Raw genomic sequence first — 16,782 nt, 5'->3', positions numbered from 1 at the left:
CTTTCCAAGAAAACCTTCTGTGAGGCAGAAGGACTTTCATGCCATTCTCATGAACCATAGAGCACTACAATTGCCACCAGATTTGGGCAGCAGTGGCTTCAAAGAGTGGTGAGGCCTTCAAAGGATTCTGGAGGTTGTGGGAAAATGTGGTTCCCTGGATACCAACCATGGAAAGCATTCAGTGGGTGAAGCAGCCAGTCTTTCAAGGCCTATAAACTGACTGTGTGTATTTATTCTCTTGCTTCTGCCCCATCTCTCTCTTTTGAATATATCACTTATCTAACCGGTTAAACAGTATTGATAACCTAGTTTTAGCAAGCAAGCAGGCGAACCCCATCCTGTGAGCTTAGACACAGCCTAGTTGTTTGTTGCAGCTGCTGCTTAGACAGGCCAGCAAGTTCCTGACTCCTAAGTTCAAGTCGTCAAATGCAGAAGGTTCAGAGAGGCAGAGGTTGCTTGGAGAAGACAGCAGCTTTCAGAGTAGCCACAAGGTAAAAAGGGAGGGTAGGAAAGCCTTAAGGAAACCAGGAGATTTTAATGTATTTCTTTTTGAATTAGGGCTTCATTGGCTCCTCAGAATTTCTATGTTTTTAAGGCCCAAGATTTCTCCTTTATTTCACCCTCTCCTGTATGGGCCACTTTGTCTTGCTTCTTCCCGGAATACCCCCGCATGCTTTTTGCTTTCAAATATTAGCCATTTTCTGTGCTTGATCACTGCTTTGTGTGCTTTTTTCTAAATCAGCAACCAGAACAAATGCAACAAAGAAAGGTCTTTGAAAGAAGTAGTGGCATTTTTAATAACAAGGGAAAATGCTATTGGAAGAAATTCTCATATTTGAGTTCTAACATGTTCCCTGCAGTAGGCAACAGTTTCTAGAAATTTAAGTGGCTGTTATTCTGTTGAAAATCATGATACATGACCTCAAATAAACAGCAGAAAGCTCAATGCATCCTGACATCTTGAGGTTTGAAAAAAGTTTCTTGATCTTACTAGCTTATAGGGAACATATTTTTAGGTAACTATTCCTAGCCAGCACAACCAATAGTGAGGAGTCCTGGGAATTGCCATCCAACTACATTCCATCCTGATGTTAGTGTCTCCTTGTTTTCTTTTTTTAGGCTTCTTAATTCTCAAAGGAAGGAGTATGAGGCTCTCTAAAATAAGAAAACAGGGAGATACTAAATCAGAGTGGAATGCTGGATAGCAATTCCAGGAGTCCTCACCATTGTTCTCAATAACTCATCAGTGTTATCTTCGCCGTCATTTCTTAATGTTGTTATTTTCTGGCATGTAGGCTGTTGCCTCAGCAGCACAGGCTGGGCTTCTTCAGCAGCAAGAGGAACTGGAAAGAAAAGCAGCTGAATTAGACAGAAAGGAACGGGAACTGCAGAATAGTGCAGCTGGCTTCAATCGTGAGTAGTGGCAGGGGCACTTATTTATCTATCAATCTCTACATGCATTTATTGATTGATTAATTAATTTCAAATACATTTACCAGTGTTTTGTTTTAAATTTTTTAAAAAAATCTAAAACACTTTATGGTAGGCTGAGGGTTTTTTGAGTTTGTTTTTGTTTGTTTGTTCACAATGGACTATAATTGTTTTTCAGACAGAACAACCGGTCTGATTTTTTTGCTTCTAACTCATCTAGAAGCTCTTCTGAGTGGTGTATGGTTTTGTGTGCAATGCCATCTCACATGGTATAACCTATGCCATGTCTGCCATGTCATGGCTGGCTACCAAAGAATATAGCTAGCAGACTTATAAAGGCTCGAGTTATTTGTTCCTTTAGGACAGCCTTTCTTTCTCTGGCTGGTAGTTGCCCACTGGAGGTCTATTATTATCATCATCATCATCATCATCCCACTGTGTCTTACAAGATTAAAAACAGTACAATTGAAACATAGAAATGTTTCTATCCTATCCTGTTAGCTGGAGCATGAACCTGTGACGTTTGCCTGCAAATTACTGGTTCTACCCAGACCTTGAAAAAGTTACTTTTAAAAATCAGAACTTCCAGAATACCATAGCCATTAGTCATGCTGGCTGGTAGATTTTGGAAGCTGTGGTCCAAAAAAGCAACTTTTTCTAAGTTCTGGTTATAGCAACAGGCTGCAGGCCCATTCCAAGTGTTACGTATAAATGTAGGCAGCTGCCTCCTACCAAGTTATACCATTTAACCACCTTACTTAGTATTGTTTACTCTGGCAGTTATGTTGTAGGATCTTGGGTAGAAGTCCTTCCCATCACTTTTACTCATTTCTTCTAACTGGAGGTGCCAGGGGTAGAACCAGGATCCTTCTGTATGCTAAGCACATATGTTTTTCCACTGTGCAATGTTTCCTCATCAAAAACTATTCTCCAGTGTCAAATCTTTTTACTAGTATTCAAAAAGATAACTGTGTTACTGTAATCTATTTTAACATAAAAAGACAAAGAAGTCCAGTGGCACTGTTGAGTTCAACTAGGAATAGGAAATTGCTAGCATAAGCTTTCAGAGATACAGTACATCACTCCACATGAATGGCTGGTCACCATGAACAGTCTCCAGAATGTGGTTGGGCTTCAGAGATCTCCCATGTTCTTCATTTCTTGAATCATGTCTTATGTGCCAGAGGGCTTGTTTAGAGTTATCGGCACATTAAAAAAGAAGAAGAAAGAATTGCCAGTCTGTTCTCTCAGTTGGGATTACTGGCTGTTGGAACAGCGATTGGACAAGATTTAGGTTCTGGAGGAATTAGCGCACCTCAAGTGATTAACTAAAATGACCCAGCAGTTGATCATTGTGCCTATAATTAGTTACCTTGAAAAGTTCTGTGAATCTTCTCACCACATCTGTCATATTGACTCCCCACCTTGCTGGTTTGTGATTGGGCCTCAGGATTTGTGTTGGTGCATATCAAACATTGCTGTATCTAGGCTTCACTAATACAAATTAGTGTTCTGTTAGAGTGTGAAATTTTATTTTAAAGTCAGTGTGATTCTAGTCCTCAGGGTTATGGAGTGAACACCAGAGGAAGTTCACTGTGGCTGGGAATGTCTTCCTTACATGATGCAGTGTCTTCCCCATGTACTTTACAATTTTATACAGTGGTACCCTGGGTTACGAAATTAATTTGTTCCGCGGCGCCCTTCGTAACCCGAAATCTTTCGCAACCCGAAAAAGCCATAGGCGCTAGCGCTGGAAGCCGCGATTTCGTGCGAAAAAGCGCCGAAAAGCACCAAAATTTTTTTTTCGTAAGCCGAAAAAAAAACGTAACCCGGAACAGTTTTTTCCTATGGAATTTTTTCGTATCCCGGAAATTTCGTAACGCGGTGCTTTCGTATCCCGGGGTACCACTGTATCCAGTAAGATTCAACCAAATATCATCCCTTACTTCTTATTTGCCTTAGAAGCACCTTGTTATTTTTTTTAATGATTCCAACCTTAGTTCAGACAGAATTAAGTTTGAAATTTTCAAGTGTTGCATTTTCTCTTCCCTGAGGACAGACTTTAGTTCTCTGTAGAATCATATATTATACTGTCACATAATTATAGTATGTTCTCCAATTGGGATTTCATTTGAGGAATATCTGGAAAACTGCTAGCTCTTCTCTCTTTGCAGCACGGCAGAACAATTGGCCTCCACTTCCAAAAAGCTTTCCAGTAAAGCCATGTTTCTATCAAGACTTCTCTGCCGACATCCCAGCTGACTATCAGCGAACCTGCAAGATGCTGTATTACCTGTGGATGTGTAAGTACAAGAAAATGTCATGGCTCTGATTCTTGTTCTTGTAGGTGTGTCCTAGGTACTAGATAAGACTGTAAGCTACTTCCAGTGTTGTAACTAAGGGGTGAGCATTGTATGGAGACCAGGGGCCAATTTACCTCCCCCAGTCCCTTCTCAGACCACATCCTCCCACAGCAAGTTCAGATACCTCTGTATTCCTTGACACTTACTGACTCAAAATGGTGACAGGAAGGGACATTGGAGCATTTCCAGTTCCCACGTTGAGAGAGGGACTACAGAGGAATGTGGGGCCATTATATAATTCTAAAGTGTTTATGGAGTGGAGTGTGGTGTTTTTGTGTGCTTTCATGTGTTTGAGGGAGGTGCTTGTGGTTTGGGGGCAATTCCCCCCACCCCCCAAATTGGGCTGAAATTAGGTGGGAAGCTTTGAGGGACTGGTGCAGGGTTTCCAGAGGCTGCATGTGGCCCTCGCTATGTTTATTGCTGTTGCAAATGAACATCAGAGAAACTATAAACGAAGGCTATAGGTATAAGACATAAAAAGCCCCCTAGGGGACCTTGGGGGGAACACAACCCATCATAGCCCTCTCCCATTGCTCCCAGAGGATGATCCCTTGAAGCCGCAAAATGGACTTGGAGCTGCATGCAGCCTCCAAGCTACACTTTGCCAACTCCTGCTATATAAGTTCATAGGCAGTTGAGGTCTTTGCTTTTTGTTTTCTGCTGATTGACATTGTTGTTTTTAAATCCCAACCAGTTCACTCAGTTACCCTGCTACTAAACGTGCTTGCATGCCTGGCATGGTTCACAGTAAAAACTGAAAGAGGAGTAGACTTCGGCCTGTCTATCCTGTGGTTTATCTTGTTCACCCCCTGTGCTTTCCTCTGTTGGTATCGGCCAATTTACAAGGCTTTCAGGCAAGTACCATCCCATGCTTGTTTATAGGGTCTTGCATGTGTCTTGAATGCACATAATTTGAAGTTGAGGGGTTTCCTTTATTGCATAGGATCCACACCTGTATCTTGCATGTTGAGTGATGATCAACTCTTGGAATTAAAATCCAGGATAAAAGCCAACATTAATATTTATTGTATAATAAAAATATATTTTTTTAATAGTCACACGTCTGTATCTCACCTTCCTGCCAAATAATTATGAGTGTTTCTATTCTCTTAATAACAAACTTGTGAGATAGTGTAAGCTGAGAGATGGTGATTTCTCAGAGGTTGAGTTTGAGAAAGTTACTTTTTGTACTATAACTAGCCCATGTGTCAACTGAGTAATTCTGGGGGCCCCAAAAGTATTTTTTCCCCAAATTATGGTTAAAGATCAGCCCAGTCAAAATTTTAGGTCAGAGCTGGAATATAGTTTCACCATGCCAACTATAGGAATCAGCAAGTAACAACTCTTGTCCAAAAACAGCCTAGTGAAAGCCATTTAGAGTAAACCAAGAGATAAAACCACCCAGAAGTAAAACTGTCAAGGTTAAATCCATATGAGTGTGCACTCCTGGCCTTAGTGTTATAGTTAGGTGGATCCAAGTTTATTCATGGACTCTGAAATTAGAGAGTTGTTTGTATAGGTAGCAGCACCCACTTAAAATGTTGCCCTGATGGTTCCTTTCTATTAAGTAGCTGTATGGCAGCATGAAACTGCCTGTGGTGATAAAGAGATAATTGCACTCTTGGTGATATTAAATGTAAGAGAAAGGCATTTAGAAAAAGACAGACCTAGAGAGAGAAGCTTTCTAGGGTAGGAGAGAGGACTGGAATAATATTTGTCATGGCTAAAATAGGGAGGGGGGTGCTTATTGTTACTGGGATTAGTTCTGTATAGATCAGTAAAGAGGTGATACATGTCAGTGACAAAATCCTTGTATTAATTCTGTACACCAGAAATTATCTAGAAGTCAGCAGGGGAAATGTTCCAAGCCCAGCAAAAATGTTCCATGGTGCTTTTGTGGTTCTATTTGGATTGACATTTTCCATCTTTCTCTTGGCAGGTCCGACAGTTCCTTCAGTTTCTTTGTCTTTTTCTTTGTGTTTTTTTGCCAAATAGCCATCTACATCATCCAGGCTGTTGGTATTCCTGGATCGGGGGACAGGTAAGTCCTGTTGCTAGTATCCAGAATGCAAAGTAGTGCCAGGTAGCTAGATCTTCTTACTACAAGCATACACTTGCCTCTGAGGCTTCTGTCGTCATGCTTTTCTAAAGCTTCTCTCTTTTCTCTCCTGATCTGCGGCTCCCACAGATCCCAGCTGAAGCGCCTTTAACTCCATGCTTCCTGCTCTTAAGTCCTTCGCCTGAAAGGCACGTATCTCCTCTAACCTTTCCTAATGCATCCTTACCTTGCTGTGCTCATCCTTTGCATGCTTTCTCCTGCTTCCCACTTCATCCTGGTTTCCTGACTTTAATAGAGACTTCTTCTCACCATCAGACATATTATCTGTTCTCTCACCTGTTTAGAGTGTTCTAAAGTTGAAGGTGCTCAACACTAATCCTTGTGAGCTTCCTTTTTCCTCCTCAAGTAAGGACAAAGGCCACAAAAGTGGGTCGCAAATGTGTTGCACAGACCTGGTCTAGATGCTAGACAAGAGATTGTATCATGTGTCTTCAAGCAGCCGCACAGGCTACCCACCTAGCTATGAAAGGATGAGTCCCCACCATGTCTGTGCTTTTTGCATCACAGCCTTGACCCATTTAGGAGACTTAACAAGGCCCCAAAATAATTCCAGAAAGCCATTTCAGAATCAATCATTCCTGTGTATGTGAATAATCTTTAGTATTTGATGTGGCAGTTCTAGCTTCAGGAGGCCCTTTGGGTAAGAAATGCAGTCAAGTTGGTGTCTATTTTTGCACATAACCTGGAGAAAAACCTCTGAGCTGTGCCACTTTCTGGCCATCCTTGGCTGTCACATTGAGTCATGCTTGGAGCACCTCTCTCGCCTACATAATGCTTTTTTTAGCCTGAGTTCACAGAGTCATGCTTTTAACCATGTCCAGTCCTGAACAGGGGACAATTTCCACTGCTGGCTAAATCTTTTTTTGTACATTTCTTGTTTTACACTTTCATTTACAATCAACATGATGCAGTATGCAGTATGCAGGAAAAACACATACAAACCATCTGCCCTTGGCTTTCACAGGCTGCAGTGCTGTCTACACACTCTTAGAAGTAAGCTGTTTGAACGTGGCAGGCCTCTTCCTTCCGAGTAAACATACACAGGATTGTAGATCAAGGCAAATCTGAGCATAGCAGGATTTCAAATCGGTATCAGGGATTATTTGTACTTCTTTTCTCCCTTCTCATATTAATTAGTGTGGTGGCAGATTAGAATTATGTGGCTCAAGTGGATAATAGTAGCTCTAGTGAAGCTTGATAGTTCTAACATTCTTGGTACTACATCTTTGTTCAGTTTGCAAAAAAGGAAATATAGGCTACAGATCTACTGAAATATCCACAAGAGACCACATTAAACAATTTGAGTTTGGGAAATGTTCTATAGCTCAGTGACAGAGCATCTGTTTTGTGTGCAGAAGGTACATTTTTAATAATTGGCATTTTCAGCAAGGACTAGCAAAGATGTTTTTCTGAAACCCTGGAAACACACTGTCCTTCACTGGAGATGCCCATACAAGGCTAGACAAAATGTGATCCATGGGTTGCATGCAGCCACTCACAAAGTCACCCAATACCCTGCAAAAAATATTCCCCCCCCACCCCAAAAATCTCCCACTTGATACCTACAGAACCATTTAGGGGACACTGTTTCCCATTTAACTATAATTTCACCTCTGGATCCTCTTCTAGGCCATTCCATTCCTTTCCTATCCCTTCTTTTCTTTTTCTTTTCTTTTTATAAAACTAGATGTAGTTGTAAATCTTTTTTTCTGGCACAAGCCAGAACCAGGGCTGTAAATTAGATTACTTGTTTTAATTAAAATAGCAAGTGTTGCCCCCAGATGGTTCTGCAGGTACAGTTTGCCATTTCAGGAGCTATCTTCTTTTTTTTTTCCCAAGGAGTGAAAATAAGATGTGGCAATACAGTATGAGTGCTCTCTCACAGAATTTCCTTTTCTTTAGAAAACTGACTTGAACCCTCTTAATCTATTCAGTTCAATGTATTTGCCATACACAGGTGCAGTGATTTTAAATAACATTTTGAGGGGAAGTGACCAGACATCAGAAAATACTCCCAGTCAAGTCAAAATGTATAGCATGATTTTTGTGCCACTATAAGCATAGTGATCACTGATATGGAATTTGTGGGGCAGAAGCAAAAGTTACACACAGCCAGTTATACCCTGACCAGCCCTGTCTTCTGTTATCTTGCCGATCAGTGGCTGTTAGCCATGATAGCTAAGGAGAGCCTCCGTCATCAGATACAGTCTACCAATGAATACCAACTATTGGAGCAGGACAGAAGTGTTTGGGCAGGGAAGGTATTATCTTCAGTACCTTTGTCTTGTACAGTACTTTGGAATGCTGTTCCTTGGACTAAATAGCCCACCTTCCTCAAACTGGAACCTTTTGAATCTCTTGGGCTACAACTTCTATCATCCTTAGCCAGCATGTCCTTAGATTCCAACATGGCTGCCTCTTCTGGAGGGTGCCAGATAGTAAAGTCTATGATTGACATTTGATCTGACCCAGAGCTTGGGGAAGCTATTCTTTTTTCACTGCAATTCACAGAATCCCAGTAGCTATGCCGGCTGAAATATTCAGGGAATTTTAGTCCAAGAAAGGTCACTTTGGAAGCTCTGGTCTAATGTAGGCAGCCTTTTACGTGTAGTTGCTTACATTTGCTCTCTGCACCCCAGGTGACTCTTTCCCCACTCACACCAGTGTTTGTTCTGTCTCTCTGTTCCAGTGGATGGATTGCAGCTCTCTCAGCGATTGGGTACAGCTTGCCAGTAGCAATCATCATGATGGTGGTGTCTACGTTCTTCACGGTCTGTGCTGTTCTTTCCCTCATACTCCTGAAGCAGGTGAGTGGTGCACAGAGTGGGTATGCTCAGCATTACTTTGAGGCCTGCAGCTGTTTACACATCAGTTCATTGAAAAAAACATATCCCCATTCCCTGCTCTCTTCCCTGCTGCCTTTTCTTCAGTAACCGCTGCTGGCAAGCTGCTTATCTCCCCCATGCAGCTTCCATGGTAAGACAACCCATTATAAATCACAGCCAGTTACCTGTGAACAAGTGGTTGGATGAGGAACTGTTCTCACTTAGCCTTTCCCCTGAGATGCTGGTTTTCTCTATGCAGAATACTTTTTGATGGTTAGGAGAACTTGAGTAAAATCCTTCACTTGTCTTTTATGTTTATGGTTAATGGTTTGTAAGATTTCTTAGATGCCTTTTTCTTTTTTCTTTTTTTTTTAAAGATCCTAGTCATCTTTAACAATTAAAATATAAAAAGTGAAATATAATGTGCAGAGTATTTAAAATATAAAACCACCCCAGAAGTAGCGCATCGTAGGGATAATCAATTGGCATAATGCTAACAGAGGTTGAGTTTCCCTTATCCAGAATTCCAAAATCCAAAATACTCTGAAATCCAAAATTGTCTACATGGGTGGCTGAGATAGTTACACATTTGCTTTCTGATGGTTCAGTGTACACAAATGTTGATTCATGTAAAAAAATTATTAAAATAATGTGTATAAAACCACCTTTAAGAAGTGTGTACAAGATGTATATAAAATGAAAATTAATATCATGTTTAAATTGTGTTGATGCTTTTTCCTGAATGTTCTATGATTTTGTGTGATTTTATCATTAGAAACTCCTCTGAGAGCAGTTAATAAGTATTCCAGATATATTTGACAGCGGCGTATAATAGTAGGCCAACGATATTTGAACAGAAACCAGAGGGGGGGCAATACTTTTTTAGAACCACTAAAATGTCACCTAAATGGCAAGCTTTTGAGTTCTTCAGAACTCTTCAACTGGCTTTTATGTTAGAAAAATTGGTTTGGGGGGAAACAGAAAAGTTTAGAAATCAGGCCAGGCATCATAGCAGCTGGCTATGTAGCTAGACTTTAAGTCTCAAGATGTAGATTGCAGGCCAGAGGGATGAGTTTGAAGTGTGATGATTTCAGGGTACACCTCGAGGGGACAGAGAATCTGTTCCCTGACTTCCATCTCTGCACATAAAAGTGTGGCAGGCACTGAGCAAGATACCTAACTGGGAAATTGAGCAGCATGTCCTTCCTTGTTTTTGGATTTCATGAAACCAGAATTTGTGAGATTATAGATTAGGAGATTCCCAAGAAAAATCAAAAATGGCAAACTTGGTTGAATCAACAGATACTCAAGTCAAACTTTCTGATATGAATGTTCACAACCCTCTAACTGGATGGACAAATTGATCCTTTTTGCTTTCTCCGACTTTCACATTTTTAAGTAGTTCACATTCTTTCTACCAGACTATGAAGAAAATTTAAAATTTATTGGAAGGAAAGTGCAAGTTCTGCTGTGGTTGTGGGATTGGAGAAATAACGTTCATGCTGATTGTCTCTGCTCTACTCTTTTCCTAAGGTTCATTCTATGTATCGCCGGACAGGAGCCAGCTTCCAGAGAGCCCAAGAAGAGTTCTCCCAAGGCATCCTCACCAACAGGAACGTCCAGAATGCTGCCGCTGGGGCAGCCTCCACAGCTGCTCAGAGTGCTTTCCGGGGGAACTGAAAACTTCTTTGAGCGGGAATCTTATTTCTTTGTTCATTTCTACACTTGCTCTAATTCCTTCATGATCTTTACTGTTGAGGATGCTCTTTCCCATGGATCTTAACTCCTAGATGCTTGCAAGAAGAGGTTTCCCTCTAGTTTGTTCTTGCCAGCATTTGTGTCTCATTGGTGGGAAAGGGCAGGATCAGGGCAGTGTTTGGTGTTCCCTCCATCTCTTCCTTTTAAATCAAATATATTTCCCCTTCAGTCTGGATGCGTGCAACATTTCTTTCAGTTCCCCATTAACTCCTTCCATCGCAGCAGTTTGGGAAAGCCGATTTTGCACTCTCTAACTTCTCTCTCATTGGAAGCTGCTGTGAAGAATGGCTTTTCATTTCCCTCCTAACACAGACCCATAAAAATGTACTAATGGCAATAGCTGCACTTTTTGATTTTTTTTTTAACTTAAACCTTGTACTTAGTTGCTGATCTTTCACTGCTGGCACACAAGGGACATCTGGCATGGGTTTTTTGTGTGCATGTCGCTGTGTGATGGAAGAGATATGATTTGAGAAGCACCCTTGCTTATTTTAAATGAATAAATAAATACAGCTAGATCAATGGGACATTTGATTCCTCCAGCCCTTAACCCCCAAGAAAAAATGGGTGTTCTCGTTTGCTGTGGATGCCTCCTTCATCATAGCCTTAAATTGGGTATTGATAAGAAATATGGGCTATTCACCAGCTCCATTGCTTTCAGGGGTTTTTACCAGCTTTGGGTAACAAGCATGTCTTTCCCAGGAAGCTTATTTTGTGATCCAGATTATGGATGCAGTGGAAGTAGGGGAAGCAGGAAGAGTCAGTGATCTTCAAGCAAGATTTGTGAATTAGTGATGCTTGTAGTCACTACCCATATTTTTACCTTCATGATTTCTCTCCCGTCCTGGCCTACTGGAGGTCTTAAGGTCTGAGAAGCAAACGCTTCTGGCAGGTAAGACAGACTTGTCAACAGAGAGGGTAGCGTTAGCTGAAATACCAGCTTTGTCAATGGTGGGCTTGTGAATATCTCCCTTAATCCAGTTTCTTGACTGCATTATGCAGCTGCAGCATGTTTGGTGTGGTTCATGCAACGAACAGCTGATGCCACAGTGCTTCTGCATCACAGGGTGAATCCCTTGCTCATGAAAAGTCCTGAGATGCTGGTATATAGTCCCACTACCCTCAATTGCTCCAGTAAGAAAATCCCTGCAGTTTTTTGTTAGTATCTGTTAGTGAATACAGGATATGGAAAAACCTTCACTTCTTTGTATGTCACTCCAGTGAAATGTAAATGTGAAAGAATGGAAAGCCGTCTCTTTCTTCCAAGTCTGTTTGAAAGGAGTGATGGCAGTGAATGTAGCAGTAAAACTGGATTCAAAGTGTGGGCTGTGGTGGTGATGGTGGGGAGAAGATATAGTTTTGATTGGGATGGGATTGGAAGTGAGGTGTGCTTAACCTATTACTATACTGGGTTGAGATCCAGGAACTTGAATGCAGGCTTGAGAAATATTGGGGGCAGCAGGGAGTGCTATTTTTTAAGCCTCTGTAAACAAATCATTGTAGAAGCATCTCCCTGAAGATAGCAACTTCTGAAATCTTTGCTTGTTTGACTGTTGTCCCAAAGAGTTGGTGCTGTCTTGGGAGAGGCCTAGATGATCAGGACAGTTGCTCTGAGACACTAAATGATCTGTCGCTCAGTTATTTCCCTGACATATTGGCCAGAGTCATCCAAAATGTATACTGTAAGCTCTGTAAGATGTGTCGCCTGCAGGTAGTTCTTACTAGATATGAAATACAAGGGAATATTCAGAGGAGTAGAACATTTGAAGTGCTGCTGACAGATTTTTCCTTTGCTTTTGTCTGTTTATATGATCTCCATGTCGTTTTTTTTCCTCCCTGAAAGTAGTTTCCTTGATTTGATTCCACACCACTCTTATAGGGTTTGATGTAGCCCAGTACATCCCAGGGAAGTATCTCTTGGTCTCTGTCTCCTTTTTATTGTTGTTATTATTATTCTCTGAATATTCGTAATGATGGCAGAAATGAGATTTTTTTAAAAAACAAAAATGTCTTCCCTTCCTGGGTGTAATTTTCCACCTCTCCGATCTTTTTTTTCCCCCTTGTAAAAATGTATATTTCAAACTTTTGTGCTTAAATACAAAATAAAAATGTCAGGACTGTTAATATGTGCACAGAATCATATTTTATAAATACATTCCATGTGTGCCATAACATTTGTTCTGAGTGTGTAAGGTGTCAGGTTCAAGCTTTGGCATCTCCAGTCAAAAGAGCCAGATAGGAGATGTGATGGGAATGACTCTTCTCTGCCATAAACCTTGGAGAGTCACTGCCAGTCAACATAAACACCACCACATTAGAGCAGAATTTAGGACAGGTAAAAATTTAGGCTACAAAGAGGAAACACATTGGTGTAGTCCATGGGAGGGGAGTGGGAACCAAGGTTGGACTCTACTAAATTGGGTTTTGCTTTGTTTTTCAAAGGCCAGCTTTCAAGTCCTTAATCAGGCTTGGCATTACAGAATTGGGATGGAATGGGGGAGAGAGAAAAGTCTCCAAATCATCCTGGCTGGTGGATAAAGCTACAAAATTCTAGTTAAGACTAAAGTTTCAAAATGGGGCCTATAAAGCTTGAGGTTTAATAATACCCAGTTTTGTAGTTTTTTGTGGGTTTTTCAGGCTGTATGGCCATGTTCTAGAAGAGTTTATCCCTGACATTTCGTCAGCATCTCTGGCTGGCATCTTCAGAGAATGCTGGCATGGAAGAGAGTGAGAATACACAGATTAACATGGAAATCACTCCTTCCTACCCAGGGCCACTCTCTTCCATGCCAGCATTTTCTGAAGATGCCAGCCACAGATATTGGTGAAATGTCAGCAATAAACTCTTCTAGAGCATAGCCACATAGCCCGAAAAACCCACAAAAAACTATGGATGCCGGCCATGAAAGCCTTCAACTTCACATACCCAGTTTTGCAGAGCAGGCATTTTGAATCAATTGCTCTTCTCCGCCCCTATAGGCAAAGTGCTACCAGTTTCTCAGCAGGCTATCCACAGTCTTTACTTGAAGTTTGTGGTTCTTGTGTAGAGTTGCCAAATCAGGGCATCCAAGTCCAAAGATGAACATGGTGATGTTACAGGATGTAGATCCTACATGGGTCAGCCTGGTGATTTCTTTAAGCATCAACTACAGTTGGTCAAAGAGGAAAGTGCAAAAGCAGGATTAAGGCTGGACATAAAGAAAACAAAAATTATGACCACAGAAGAGATACGGATACTCAATCCAGACAATGAAGAAATCAAAATAGTTAGAGTTCCCATAACTAGGATCAAATATGGACAGGAATGGTGACTGTAGTGAGGAAATCCGAAAGTTAGGAATGGGAAAGGCAGTAATGAAAGAAGTATAAAAACTACTGAAGAGCAAAGATATACAATTGAGCACAAAGATTAGAATTGTCCGAGCCATTGTATTCCCTATCAGTATGTATGAATCAGTATGTAGAGAGACCTAGTAGCACCTTTGAGGCTCACTGAAAGAAAGAAGCTGGCAGCAGGAGCTTTTGTAGATTTCAGTCTACTTCCTCAGATGCATATAGGCACATATAGTTGAATTCTACGACTATTTGAGATGTGATGCTGGTGAAGAGTTCTTAGGATATTGTGGACAGCCAAAAAGACAAACAGGTAAGTCTTGGAACAGATCAAGCCAGAGATATGGTGAAGGGCCTGGCAACCATGCCCTATGAGGAACGACTTAGGGAGCTGGGGATGTTTACCCTGGAGCAGCGAAGGTTAAGAGGTGAAATGACTGCCTTGTTTAAATATTTGAAGGGATGTCATATTGAGGAGGGAGCAAGCTTGTTTTCTGTTGCTTCAGAGAACCGGACCTGGAACAATGGATGCAAGCTACAGAAAAAGAGATTCCATCTCAACATTAGGAGGAACTTCCTGACAGAAAGGGCTGTTTAACTGTCAAATATATAATCTTGGAGTTTGGTGGAGTCTCCTTTTTTGGAGGTTTTTAAACAGGCTGGATGGCCATCTGTCAGGGATGCTCTGGTCAGGCCCCACCTGGAATACTGTGACCAGTTCTGGATGCCACAATTCAAAAAGGACATTGAGAAACGAGCGTGTCCAGAGGAGGGCAACTAAAATGGTGAAGAGCCTGGAAACCATGTCCTATGAGGAAAAACTCGGAGCTGGGGATGTTTAGCCTGGAGAAAAGTTTAAGGGGTGATATGATGGCCCTGTTTAAATACTTGAAGGGATGTCATATTGAGGAAGGAGCAAGCTTGTTTTCTGCTGCTCCAGAGAAAAGGATCAGGAGCAATGGATGCAAGCTACAGGAAAAGAGATACCACCTCAACATGAGGAGGAACTTCCTGACATTAAGGGCTGTTCGGCAGTGGAACACACTCCTTTCTCAGAGTGTAGTGGAGTCTCCTTCCTTAGAGGCCTTCAAGCAGAGGCTGGATGACCATCTGTTGGGTATGCTTTGAGTGAGAGTTCCTGCATGGCAGAATGGGGTTGAACTGGATGGCCCTTGGGGTCTCTTCCAACTCCGATTCTATGATCTCATTAGAAGCCAAGATGATAAAATTGAGACTGATGTACTTCGGCCATATAATGGGATCAGTAGAAAAGACAATAACGCTAGGAAAGGTAGAGGGCAGAAGAAGAGGCCCACATGCCAGAAGGATTGACTCAGTCGGGGAATATGGGCATGGGATTGCAGGAACTAAGCAGAGAAGTGAAGATAGGGGTTCTTGGAGGTGTCTCATCCACAGGGTCGAGGTCGACTCGGGGGCTGCTAACAAAAACAATTGCACAGAATATGCCATTCAAGTTAAAACTTATCTGCAAGTCTAATGAGGAAAAGAACTTTCAAGACAGCACTCTTGCCTTGAGATTTCTTCCCCTCGGAGCAAAGAAGAGGTCTGAAGCCCTGTTATCCAGCAACCCGACTCCCATGTTGGTTTAGACCAGAAGCACCATCTTCATCTCGGTGGAGCTGGAGATTAAATGTAGGAGGCATATAGAAAAAAAACAGTCTCCATTTGAGAACTTTAGTCTTAAATGCAGATATTGCGGCTTTTAGCATGTAGCCAATATGACTTTGGACTAGTTTCTATTCAGGATGGGTACCTGTTGCCCAATTCATTATTTACTAACCGTTCACAGATTAGACATACAACCAAAAATCAGACATATCAGATAAATGAAATCACATTGACATCAGATTGTAAAAGTGAATATTATTAATTGGGAATCAAAAATACAAGGTTTGCTCCCCCAAAATTTAAAATTAAACTTTAAAATTAATCATAAAATCATTCTTCCCTCTACTCTGAGGAGCAAACTAAGGGTTATGGATTGTAAAATGTAATCTGGAATGTAATATGGAGGATGGCGTGTAATAATCCTTTATTTTATTTTATAGAATTAATTGTTTTAACATTTGTTATGATAATAAAAATAATTTTAAAAAATTAATCATAAATTTTTAAATGTTAAAATACATTTATTTATTTATTTATTTATTTATTTATTTGATACCGATGGACCGCTGCCACACAAAAGCCGGCCACTTTAATTATTACCAAAAGACATTGATCTGCCAGCAAATGGGACACATAAAACCCAATATAAGAAGCAGTGAACCTCAGTGTTTCATTTCCTAAGAATTCAAAGATATAGCTGTGTTAGTCTGTAGGATCGGTATGCAGAGAGATTTTAGAGTGGCTGCTGCTTCATCAGGCAAAGGGGGGGGGAATTGAAGATGTTAGTCATAGTCCTGCATTTTGCTGTTTCTGGTCTTAGTTCAAATGGTAGGGAGGGCTATCACAGGCAGGTCTTGGCCATACAGTCACTGGGAGATTAGGGCCTGAGCAGACAGGCCAAAATAAAGCTGCTTCAGGTCACTTTGGAGGTATGCTGTTTAAATGATGCATGCGTCCTAAGCGGCTGGAAACCTTGCCAGAGACCTGCTCCAGTTCTAAGGACTGGAACGTGGCTTTGGTGCAGCTTCAGGAGTACGCATGCATCATTTAAACAGCCTACCTCCAAAGTGACCCGAAGCAGCTTTATTTTGGCCTCTGTGTATGGGGCCAAAGTCAAGGAAATTTAATGTCCATATAAGAAGATGCTTCCTTTGGAATCGAACATGTCCCCTTCCTTTCCTTTCCACAGGCTCCTATGTAGGTAGACAACATTGAATTTCTCAAGAAGTCTCCATGTTTTGCATCAGGAAAACTTATTATGTAGAGGTAAAGCATGCCAATCTCAAGTCCCAATATTAGAGAAAAAATTGCTTTATTTTTGTTG

The 16,782-nt window shown here is 41.2% G+C and overlaps 1 protein-coding gene across 1 annotated transcript in view; it reads left to right on the top strand.

The window, feature by feature from the left end:
• SCAMP2 (secretory carrier membrane protein 2) overlaps window positions 1–12,616 on the top strand; it is a 28,174-nt gene extending 15,558 nt beyond the window's left edge. The window contains exons 4-9 of the mRNA XM_042474817.1: window positions 1,296–1,413; window positions 3,606–3,734; window positions 4,489–4,648; window positions 5,734–5,835; window positions 8,603–8,720; window positions 10,272–12,616. Of these exons, the coding sequence (XP_042330751.1) occupies window positions 1,296–1,413; window positions 3,606–3,734; window positions 4,489–4,648; window positions 5,734–5,835; window positions 8,603–8,720; window positions 10,272–10,418 (774 nt within the window). The 3' untranslated portion in view covers window positions 10,419–12,616. The remainder of the gene's footprint in view (window positions 1–1,295; window positions 1,414–3,605; window positions 3,735–4,488; window positions 4,649–5,733; window positions 5,836–8,602; window positions 8,721–10,271) is intronic.
• Window positions 12,617–16,782: the final 4,166 nt, after the last annotated feature.

This window comes from Sceloporus undulatus, chromosome 6 (genome assembly GCF_019175285.1).
Source record: "Sceloporus undulatus isolate JIND9_A2432 ecotype Alabama chromosome 6, SceUnd_v1.1, whole genome shotgun sequence".
Lineage (NCBI taxonomy): Eukaryota > Metazoa > Chordata > Lepidosauria > Squamata > Phrynosomatidae > Sceloporus > Sceloporus undulatus.
Note: the sequence above shows the minus strand (reverse complement) of the source record. Positions and strands in the feature narration are given on the sequence as shown.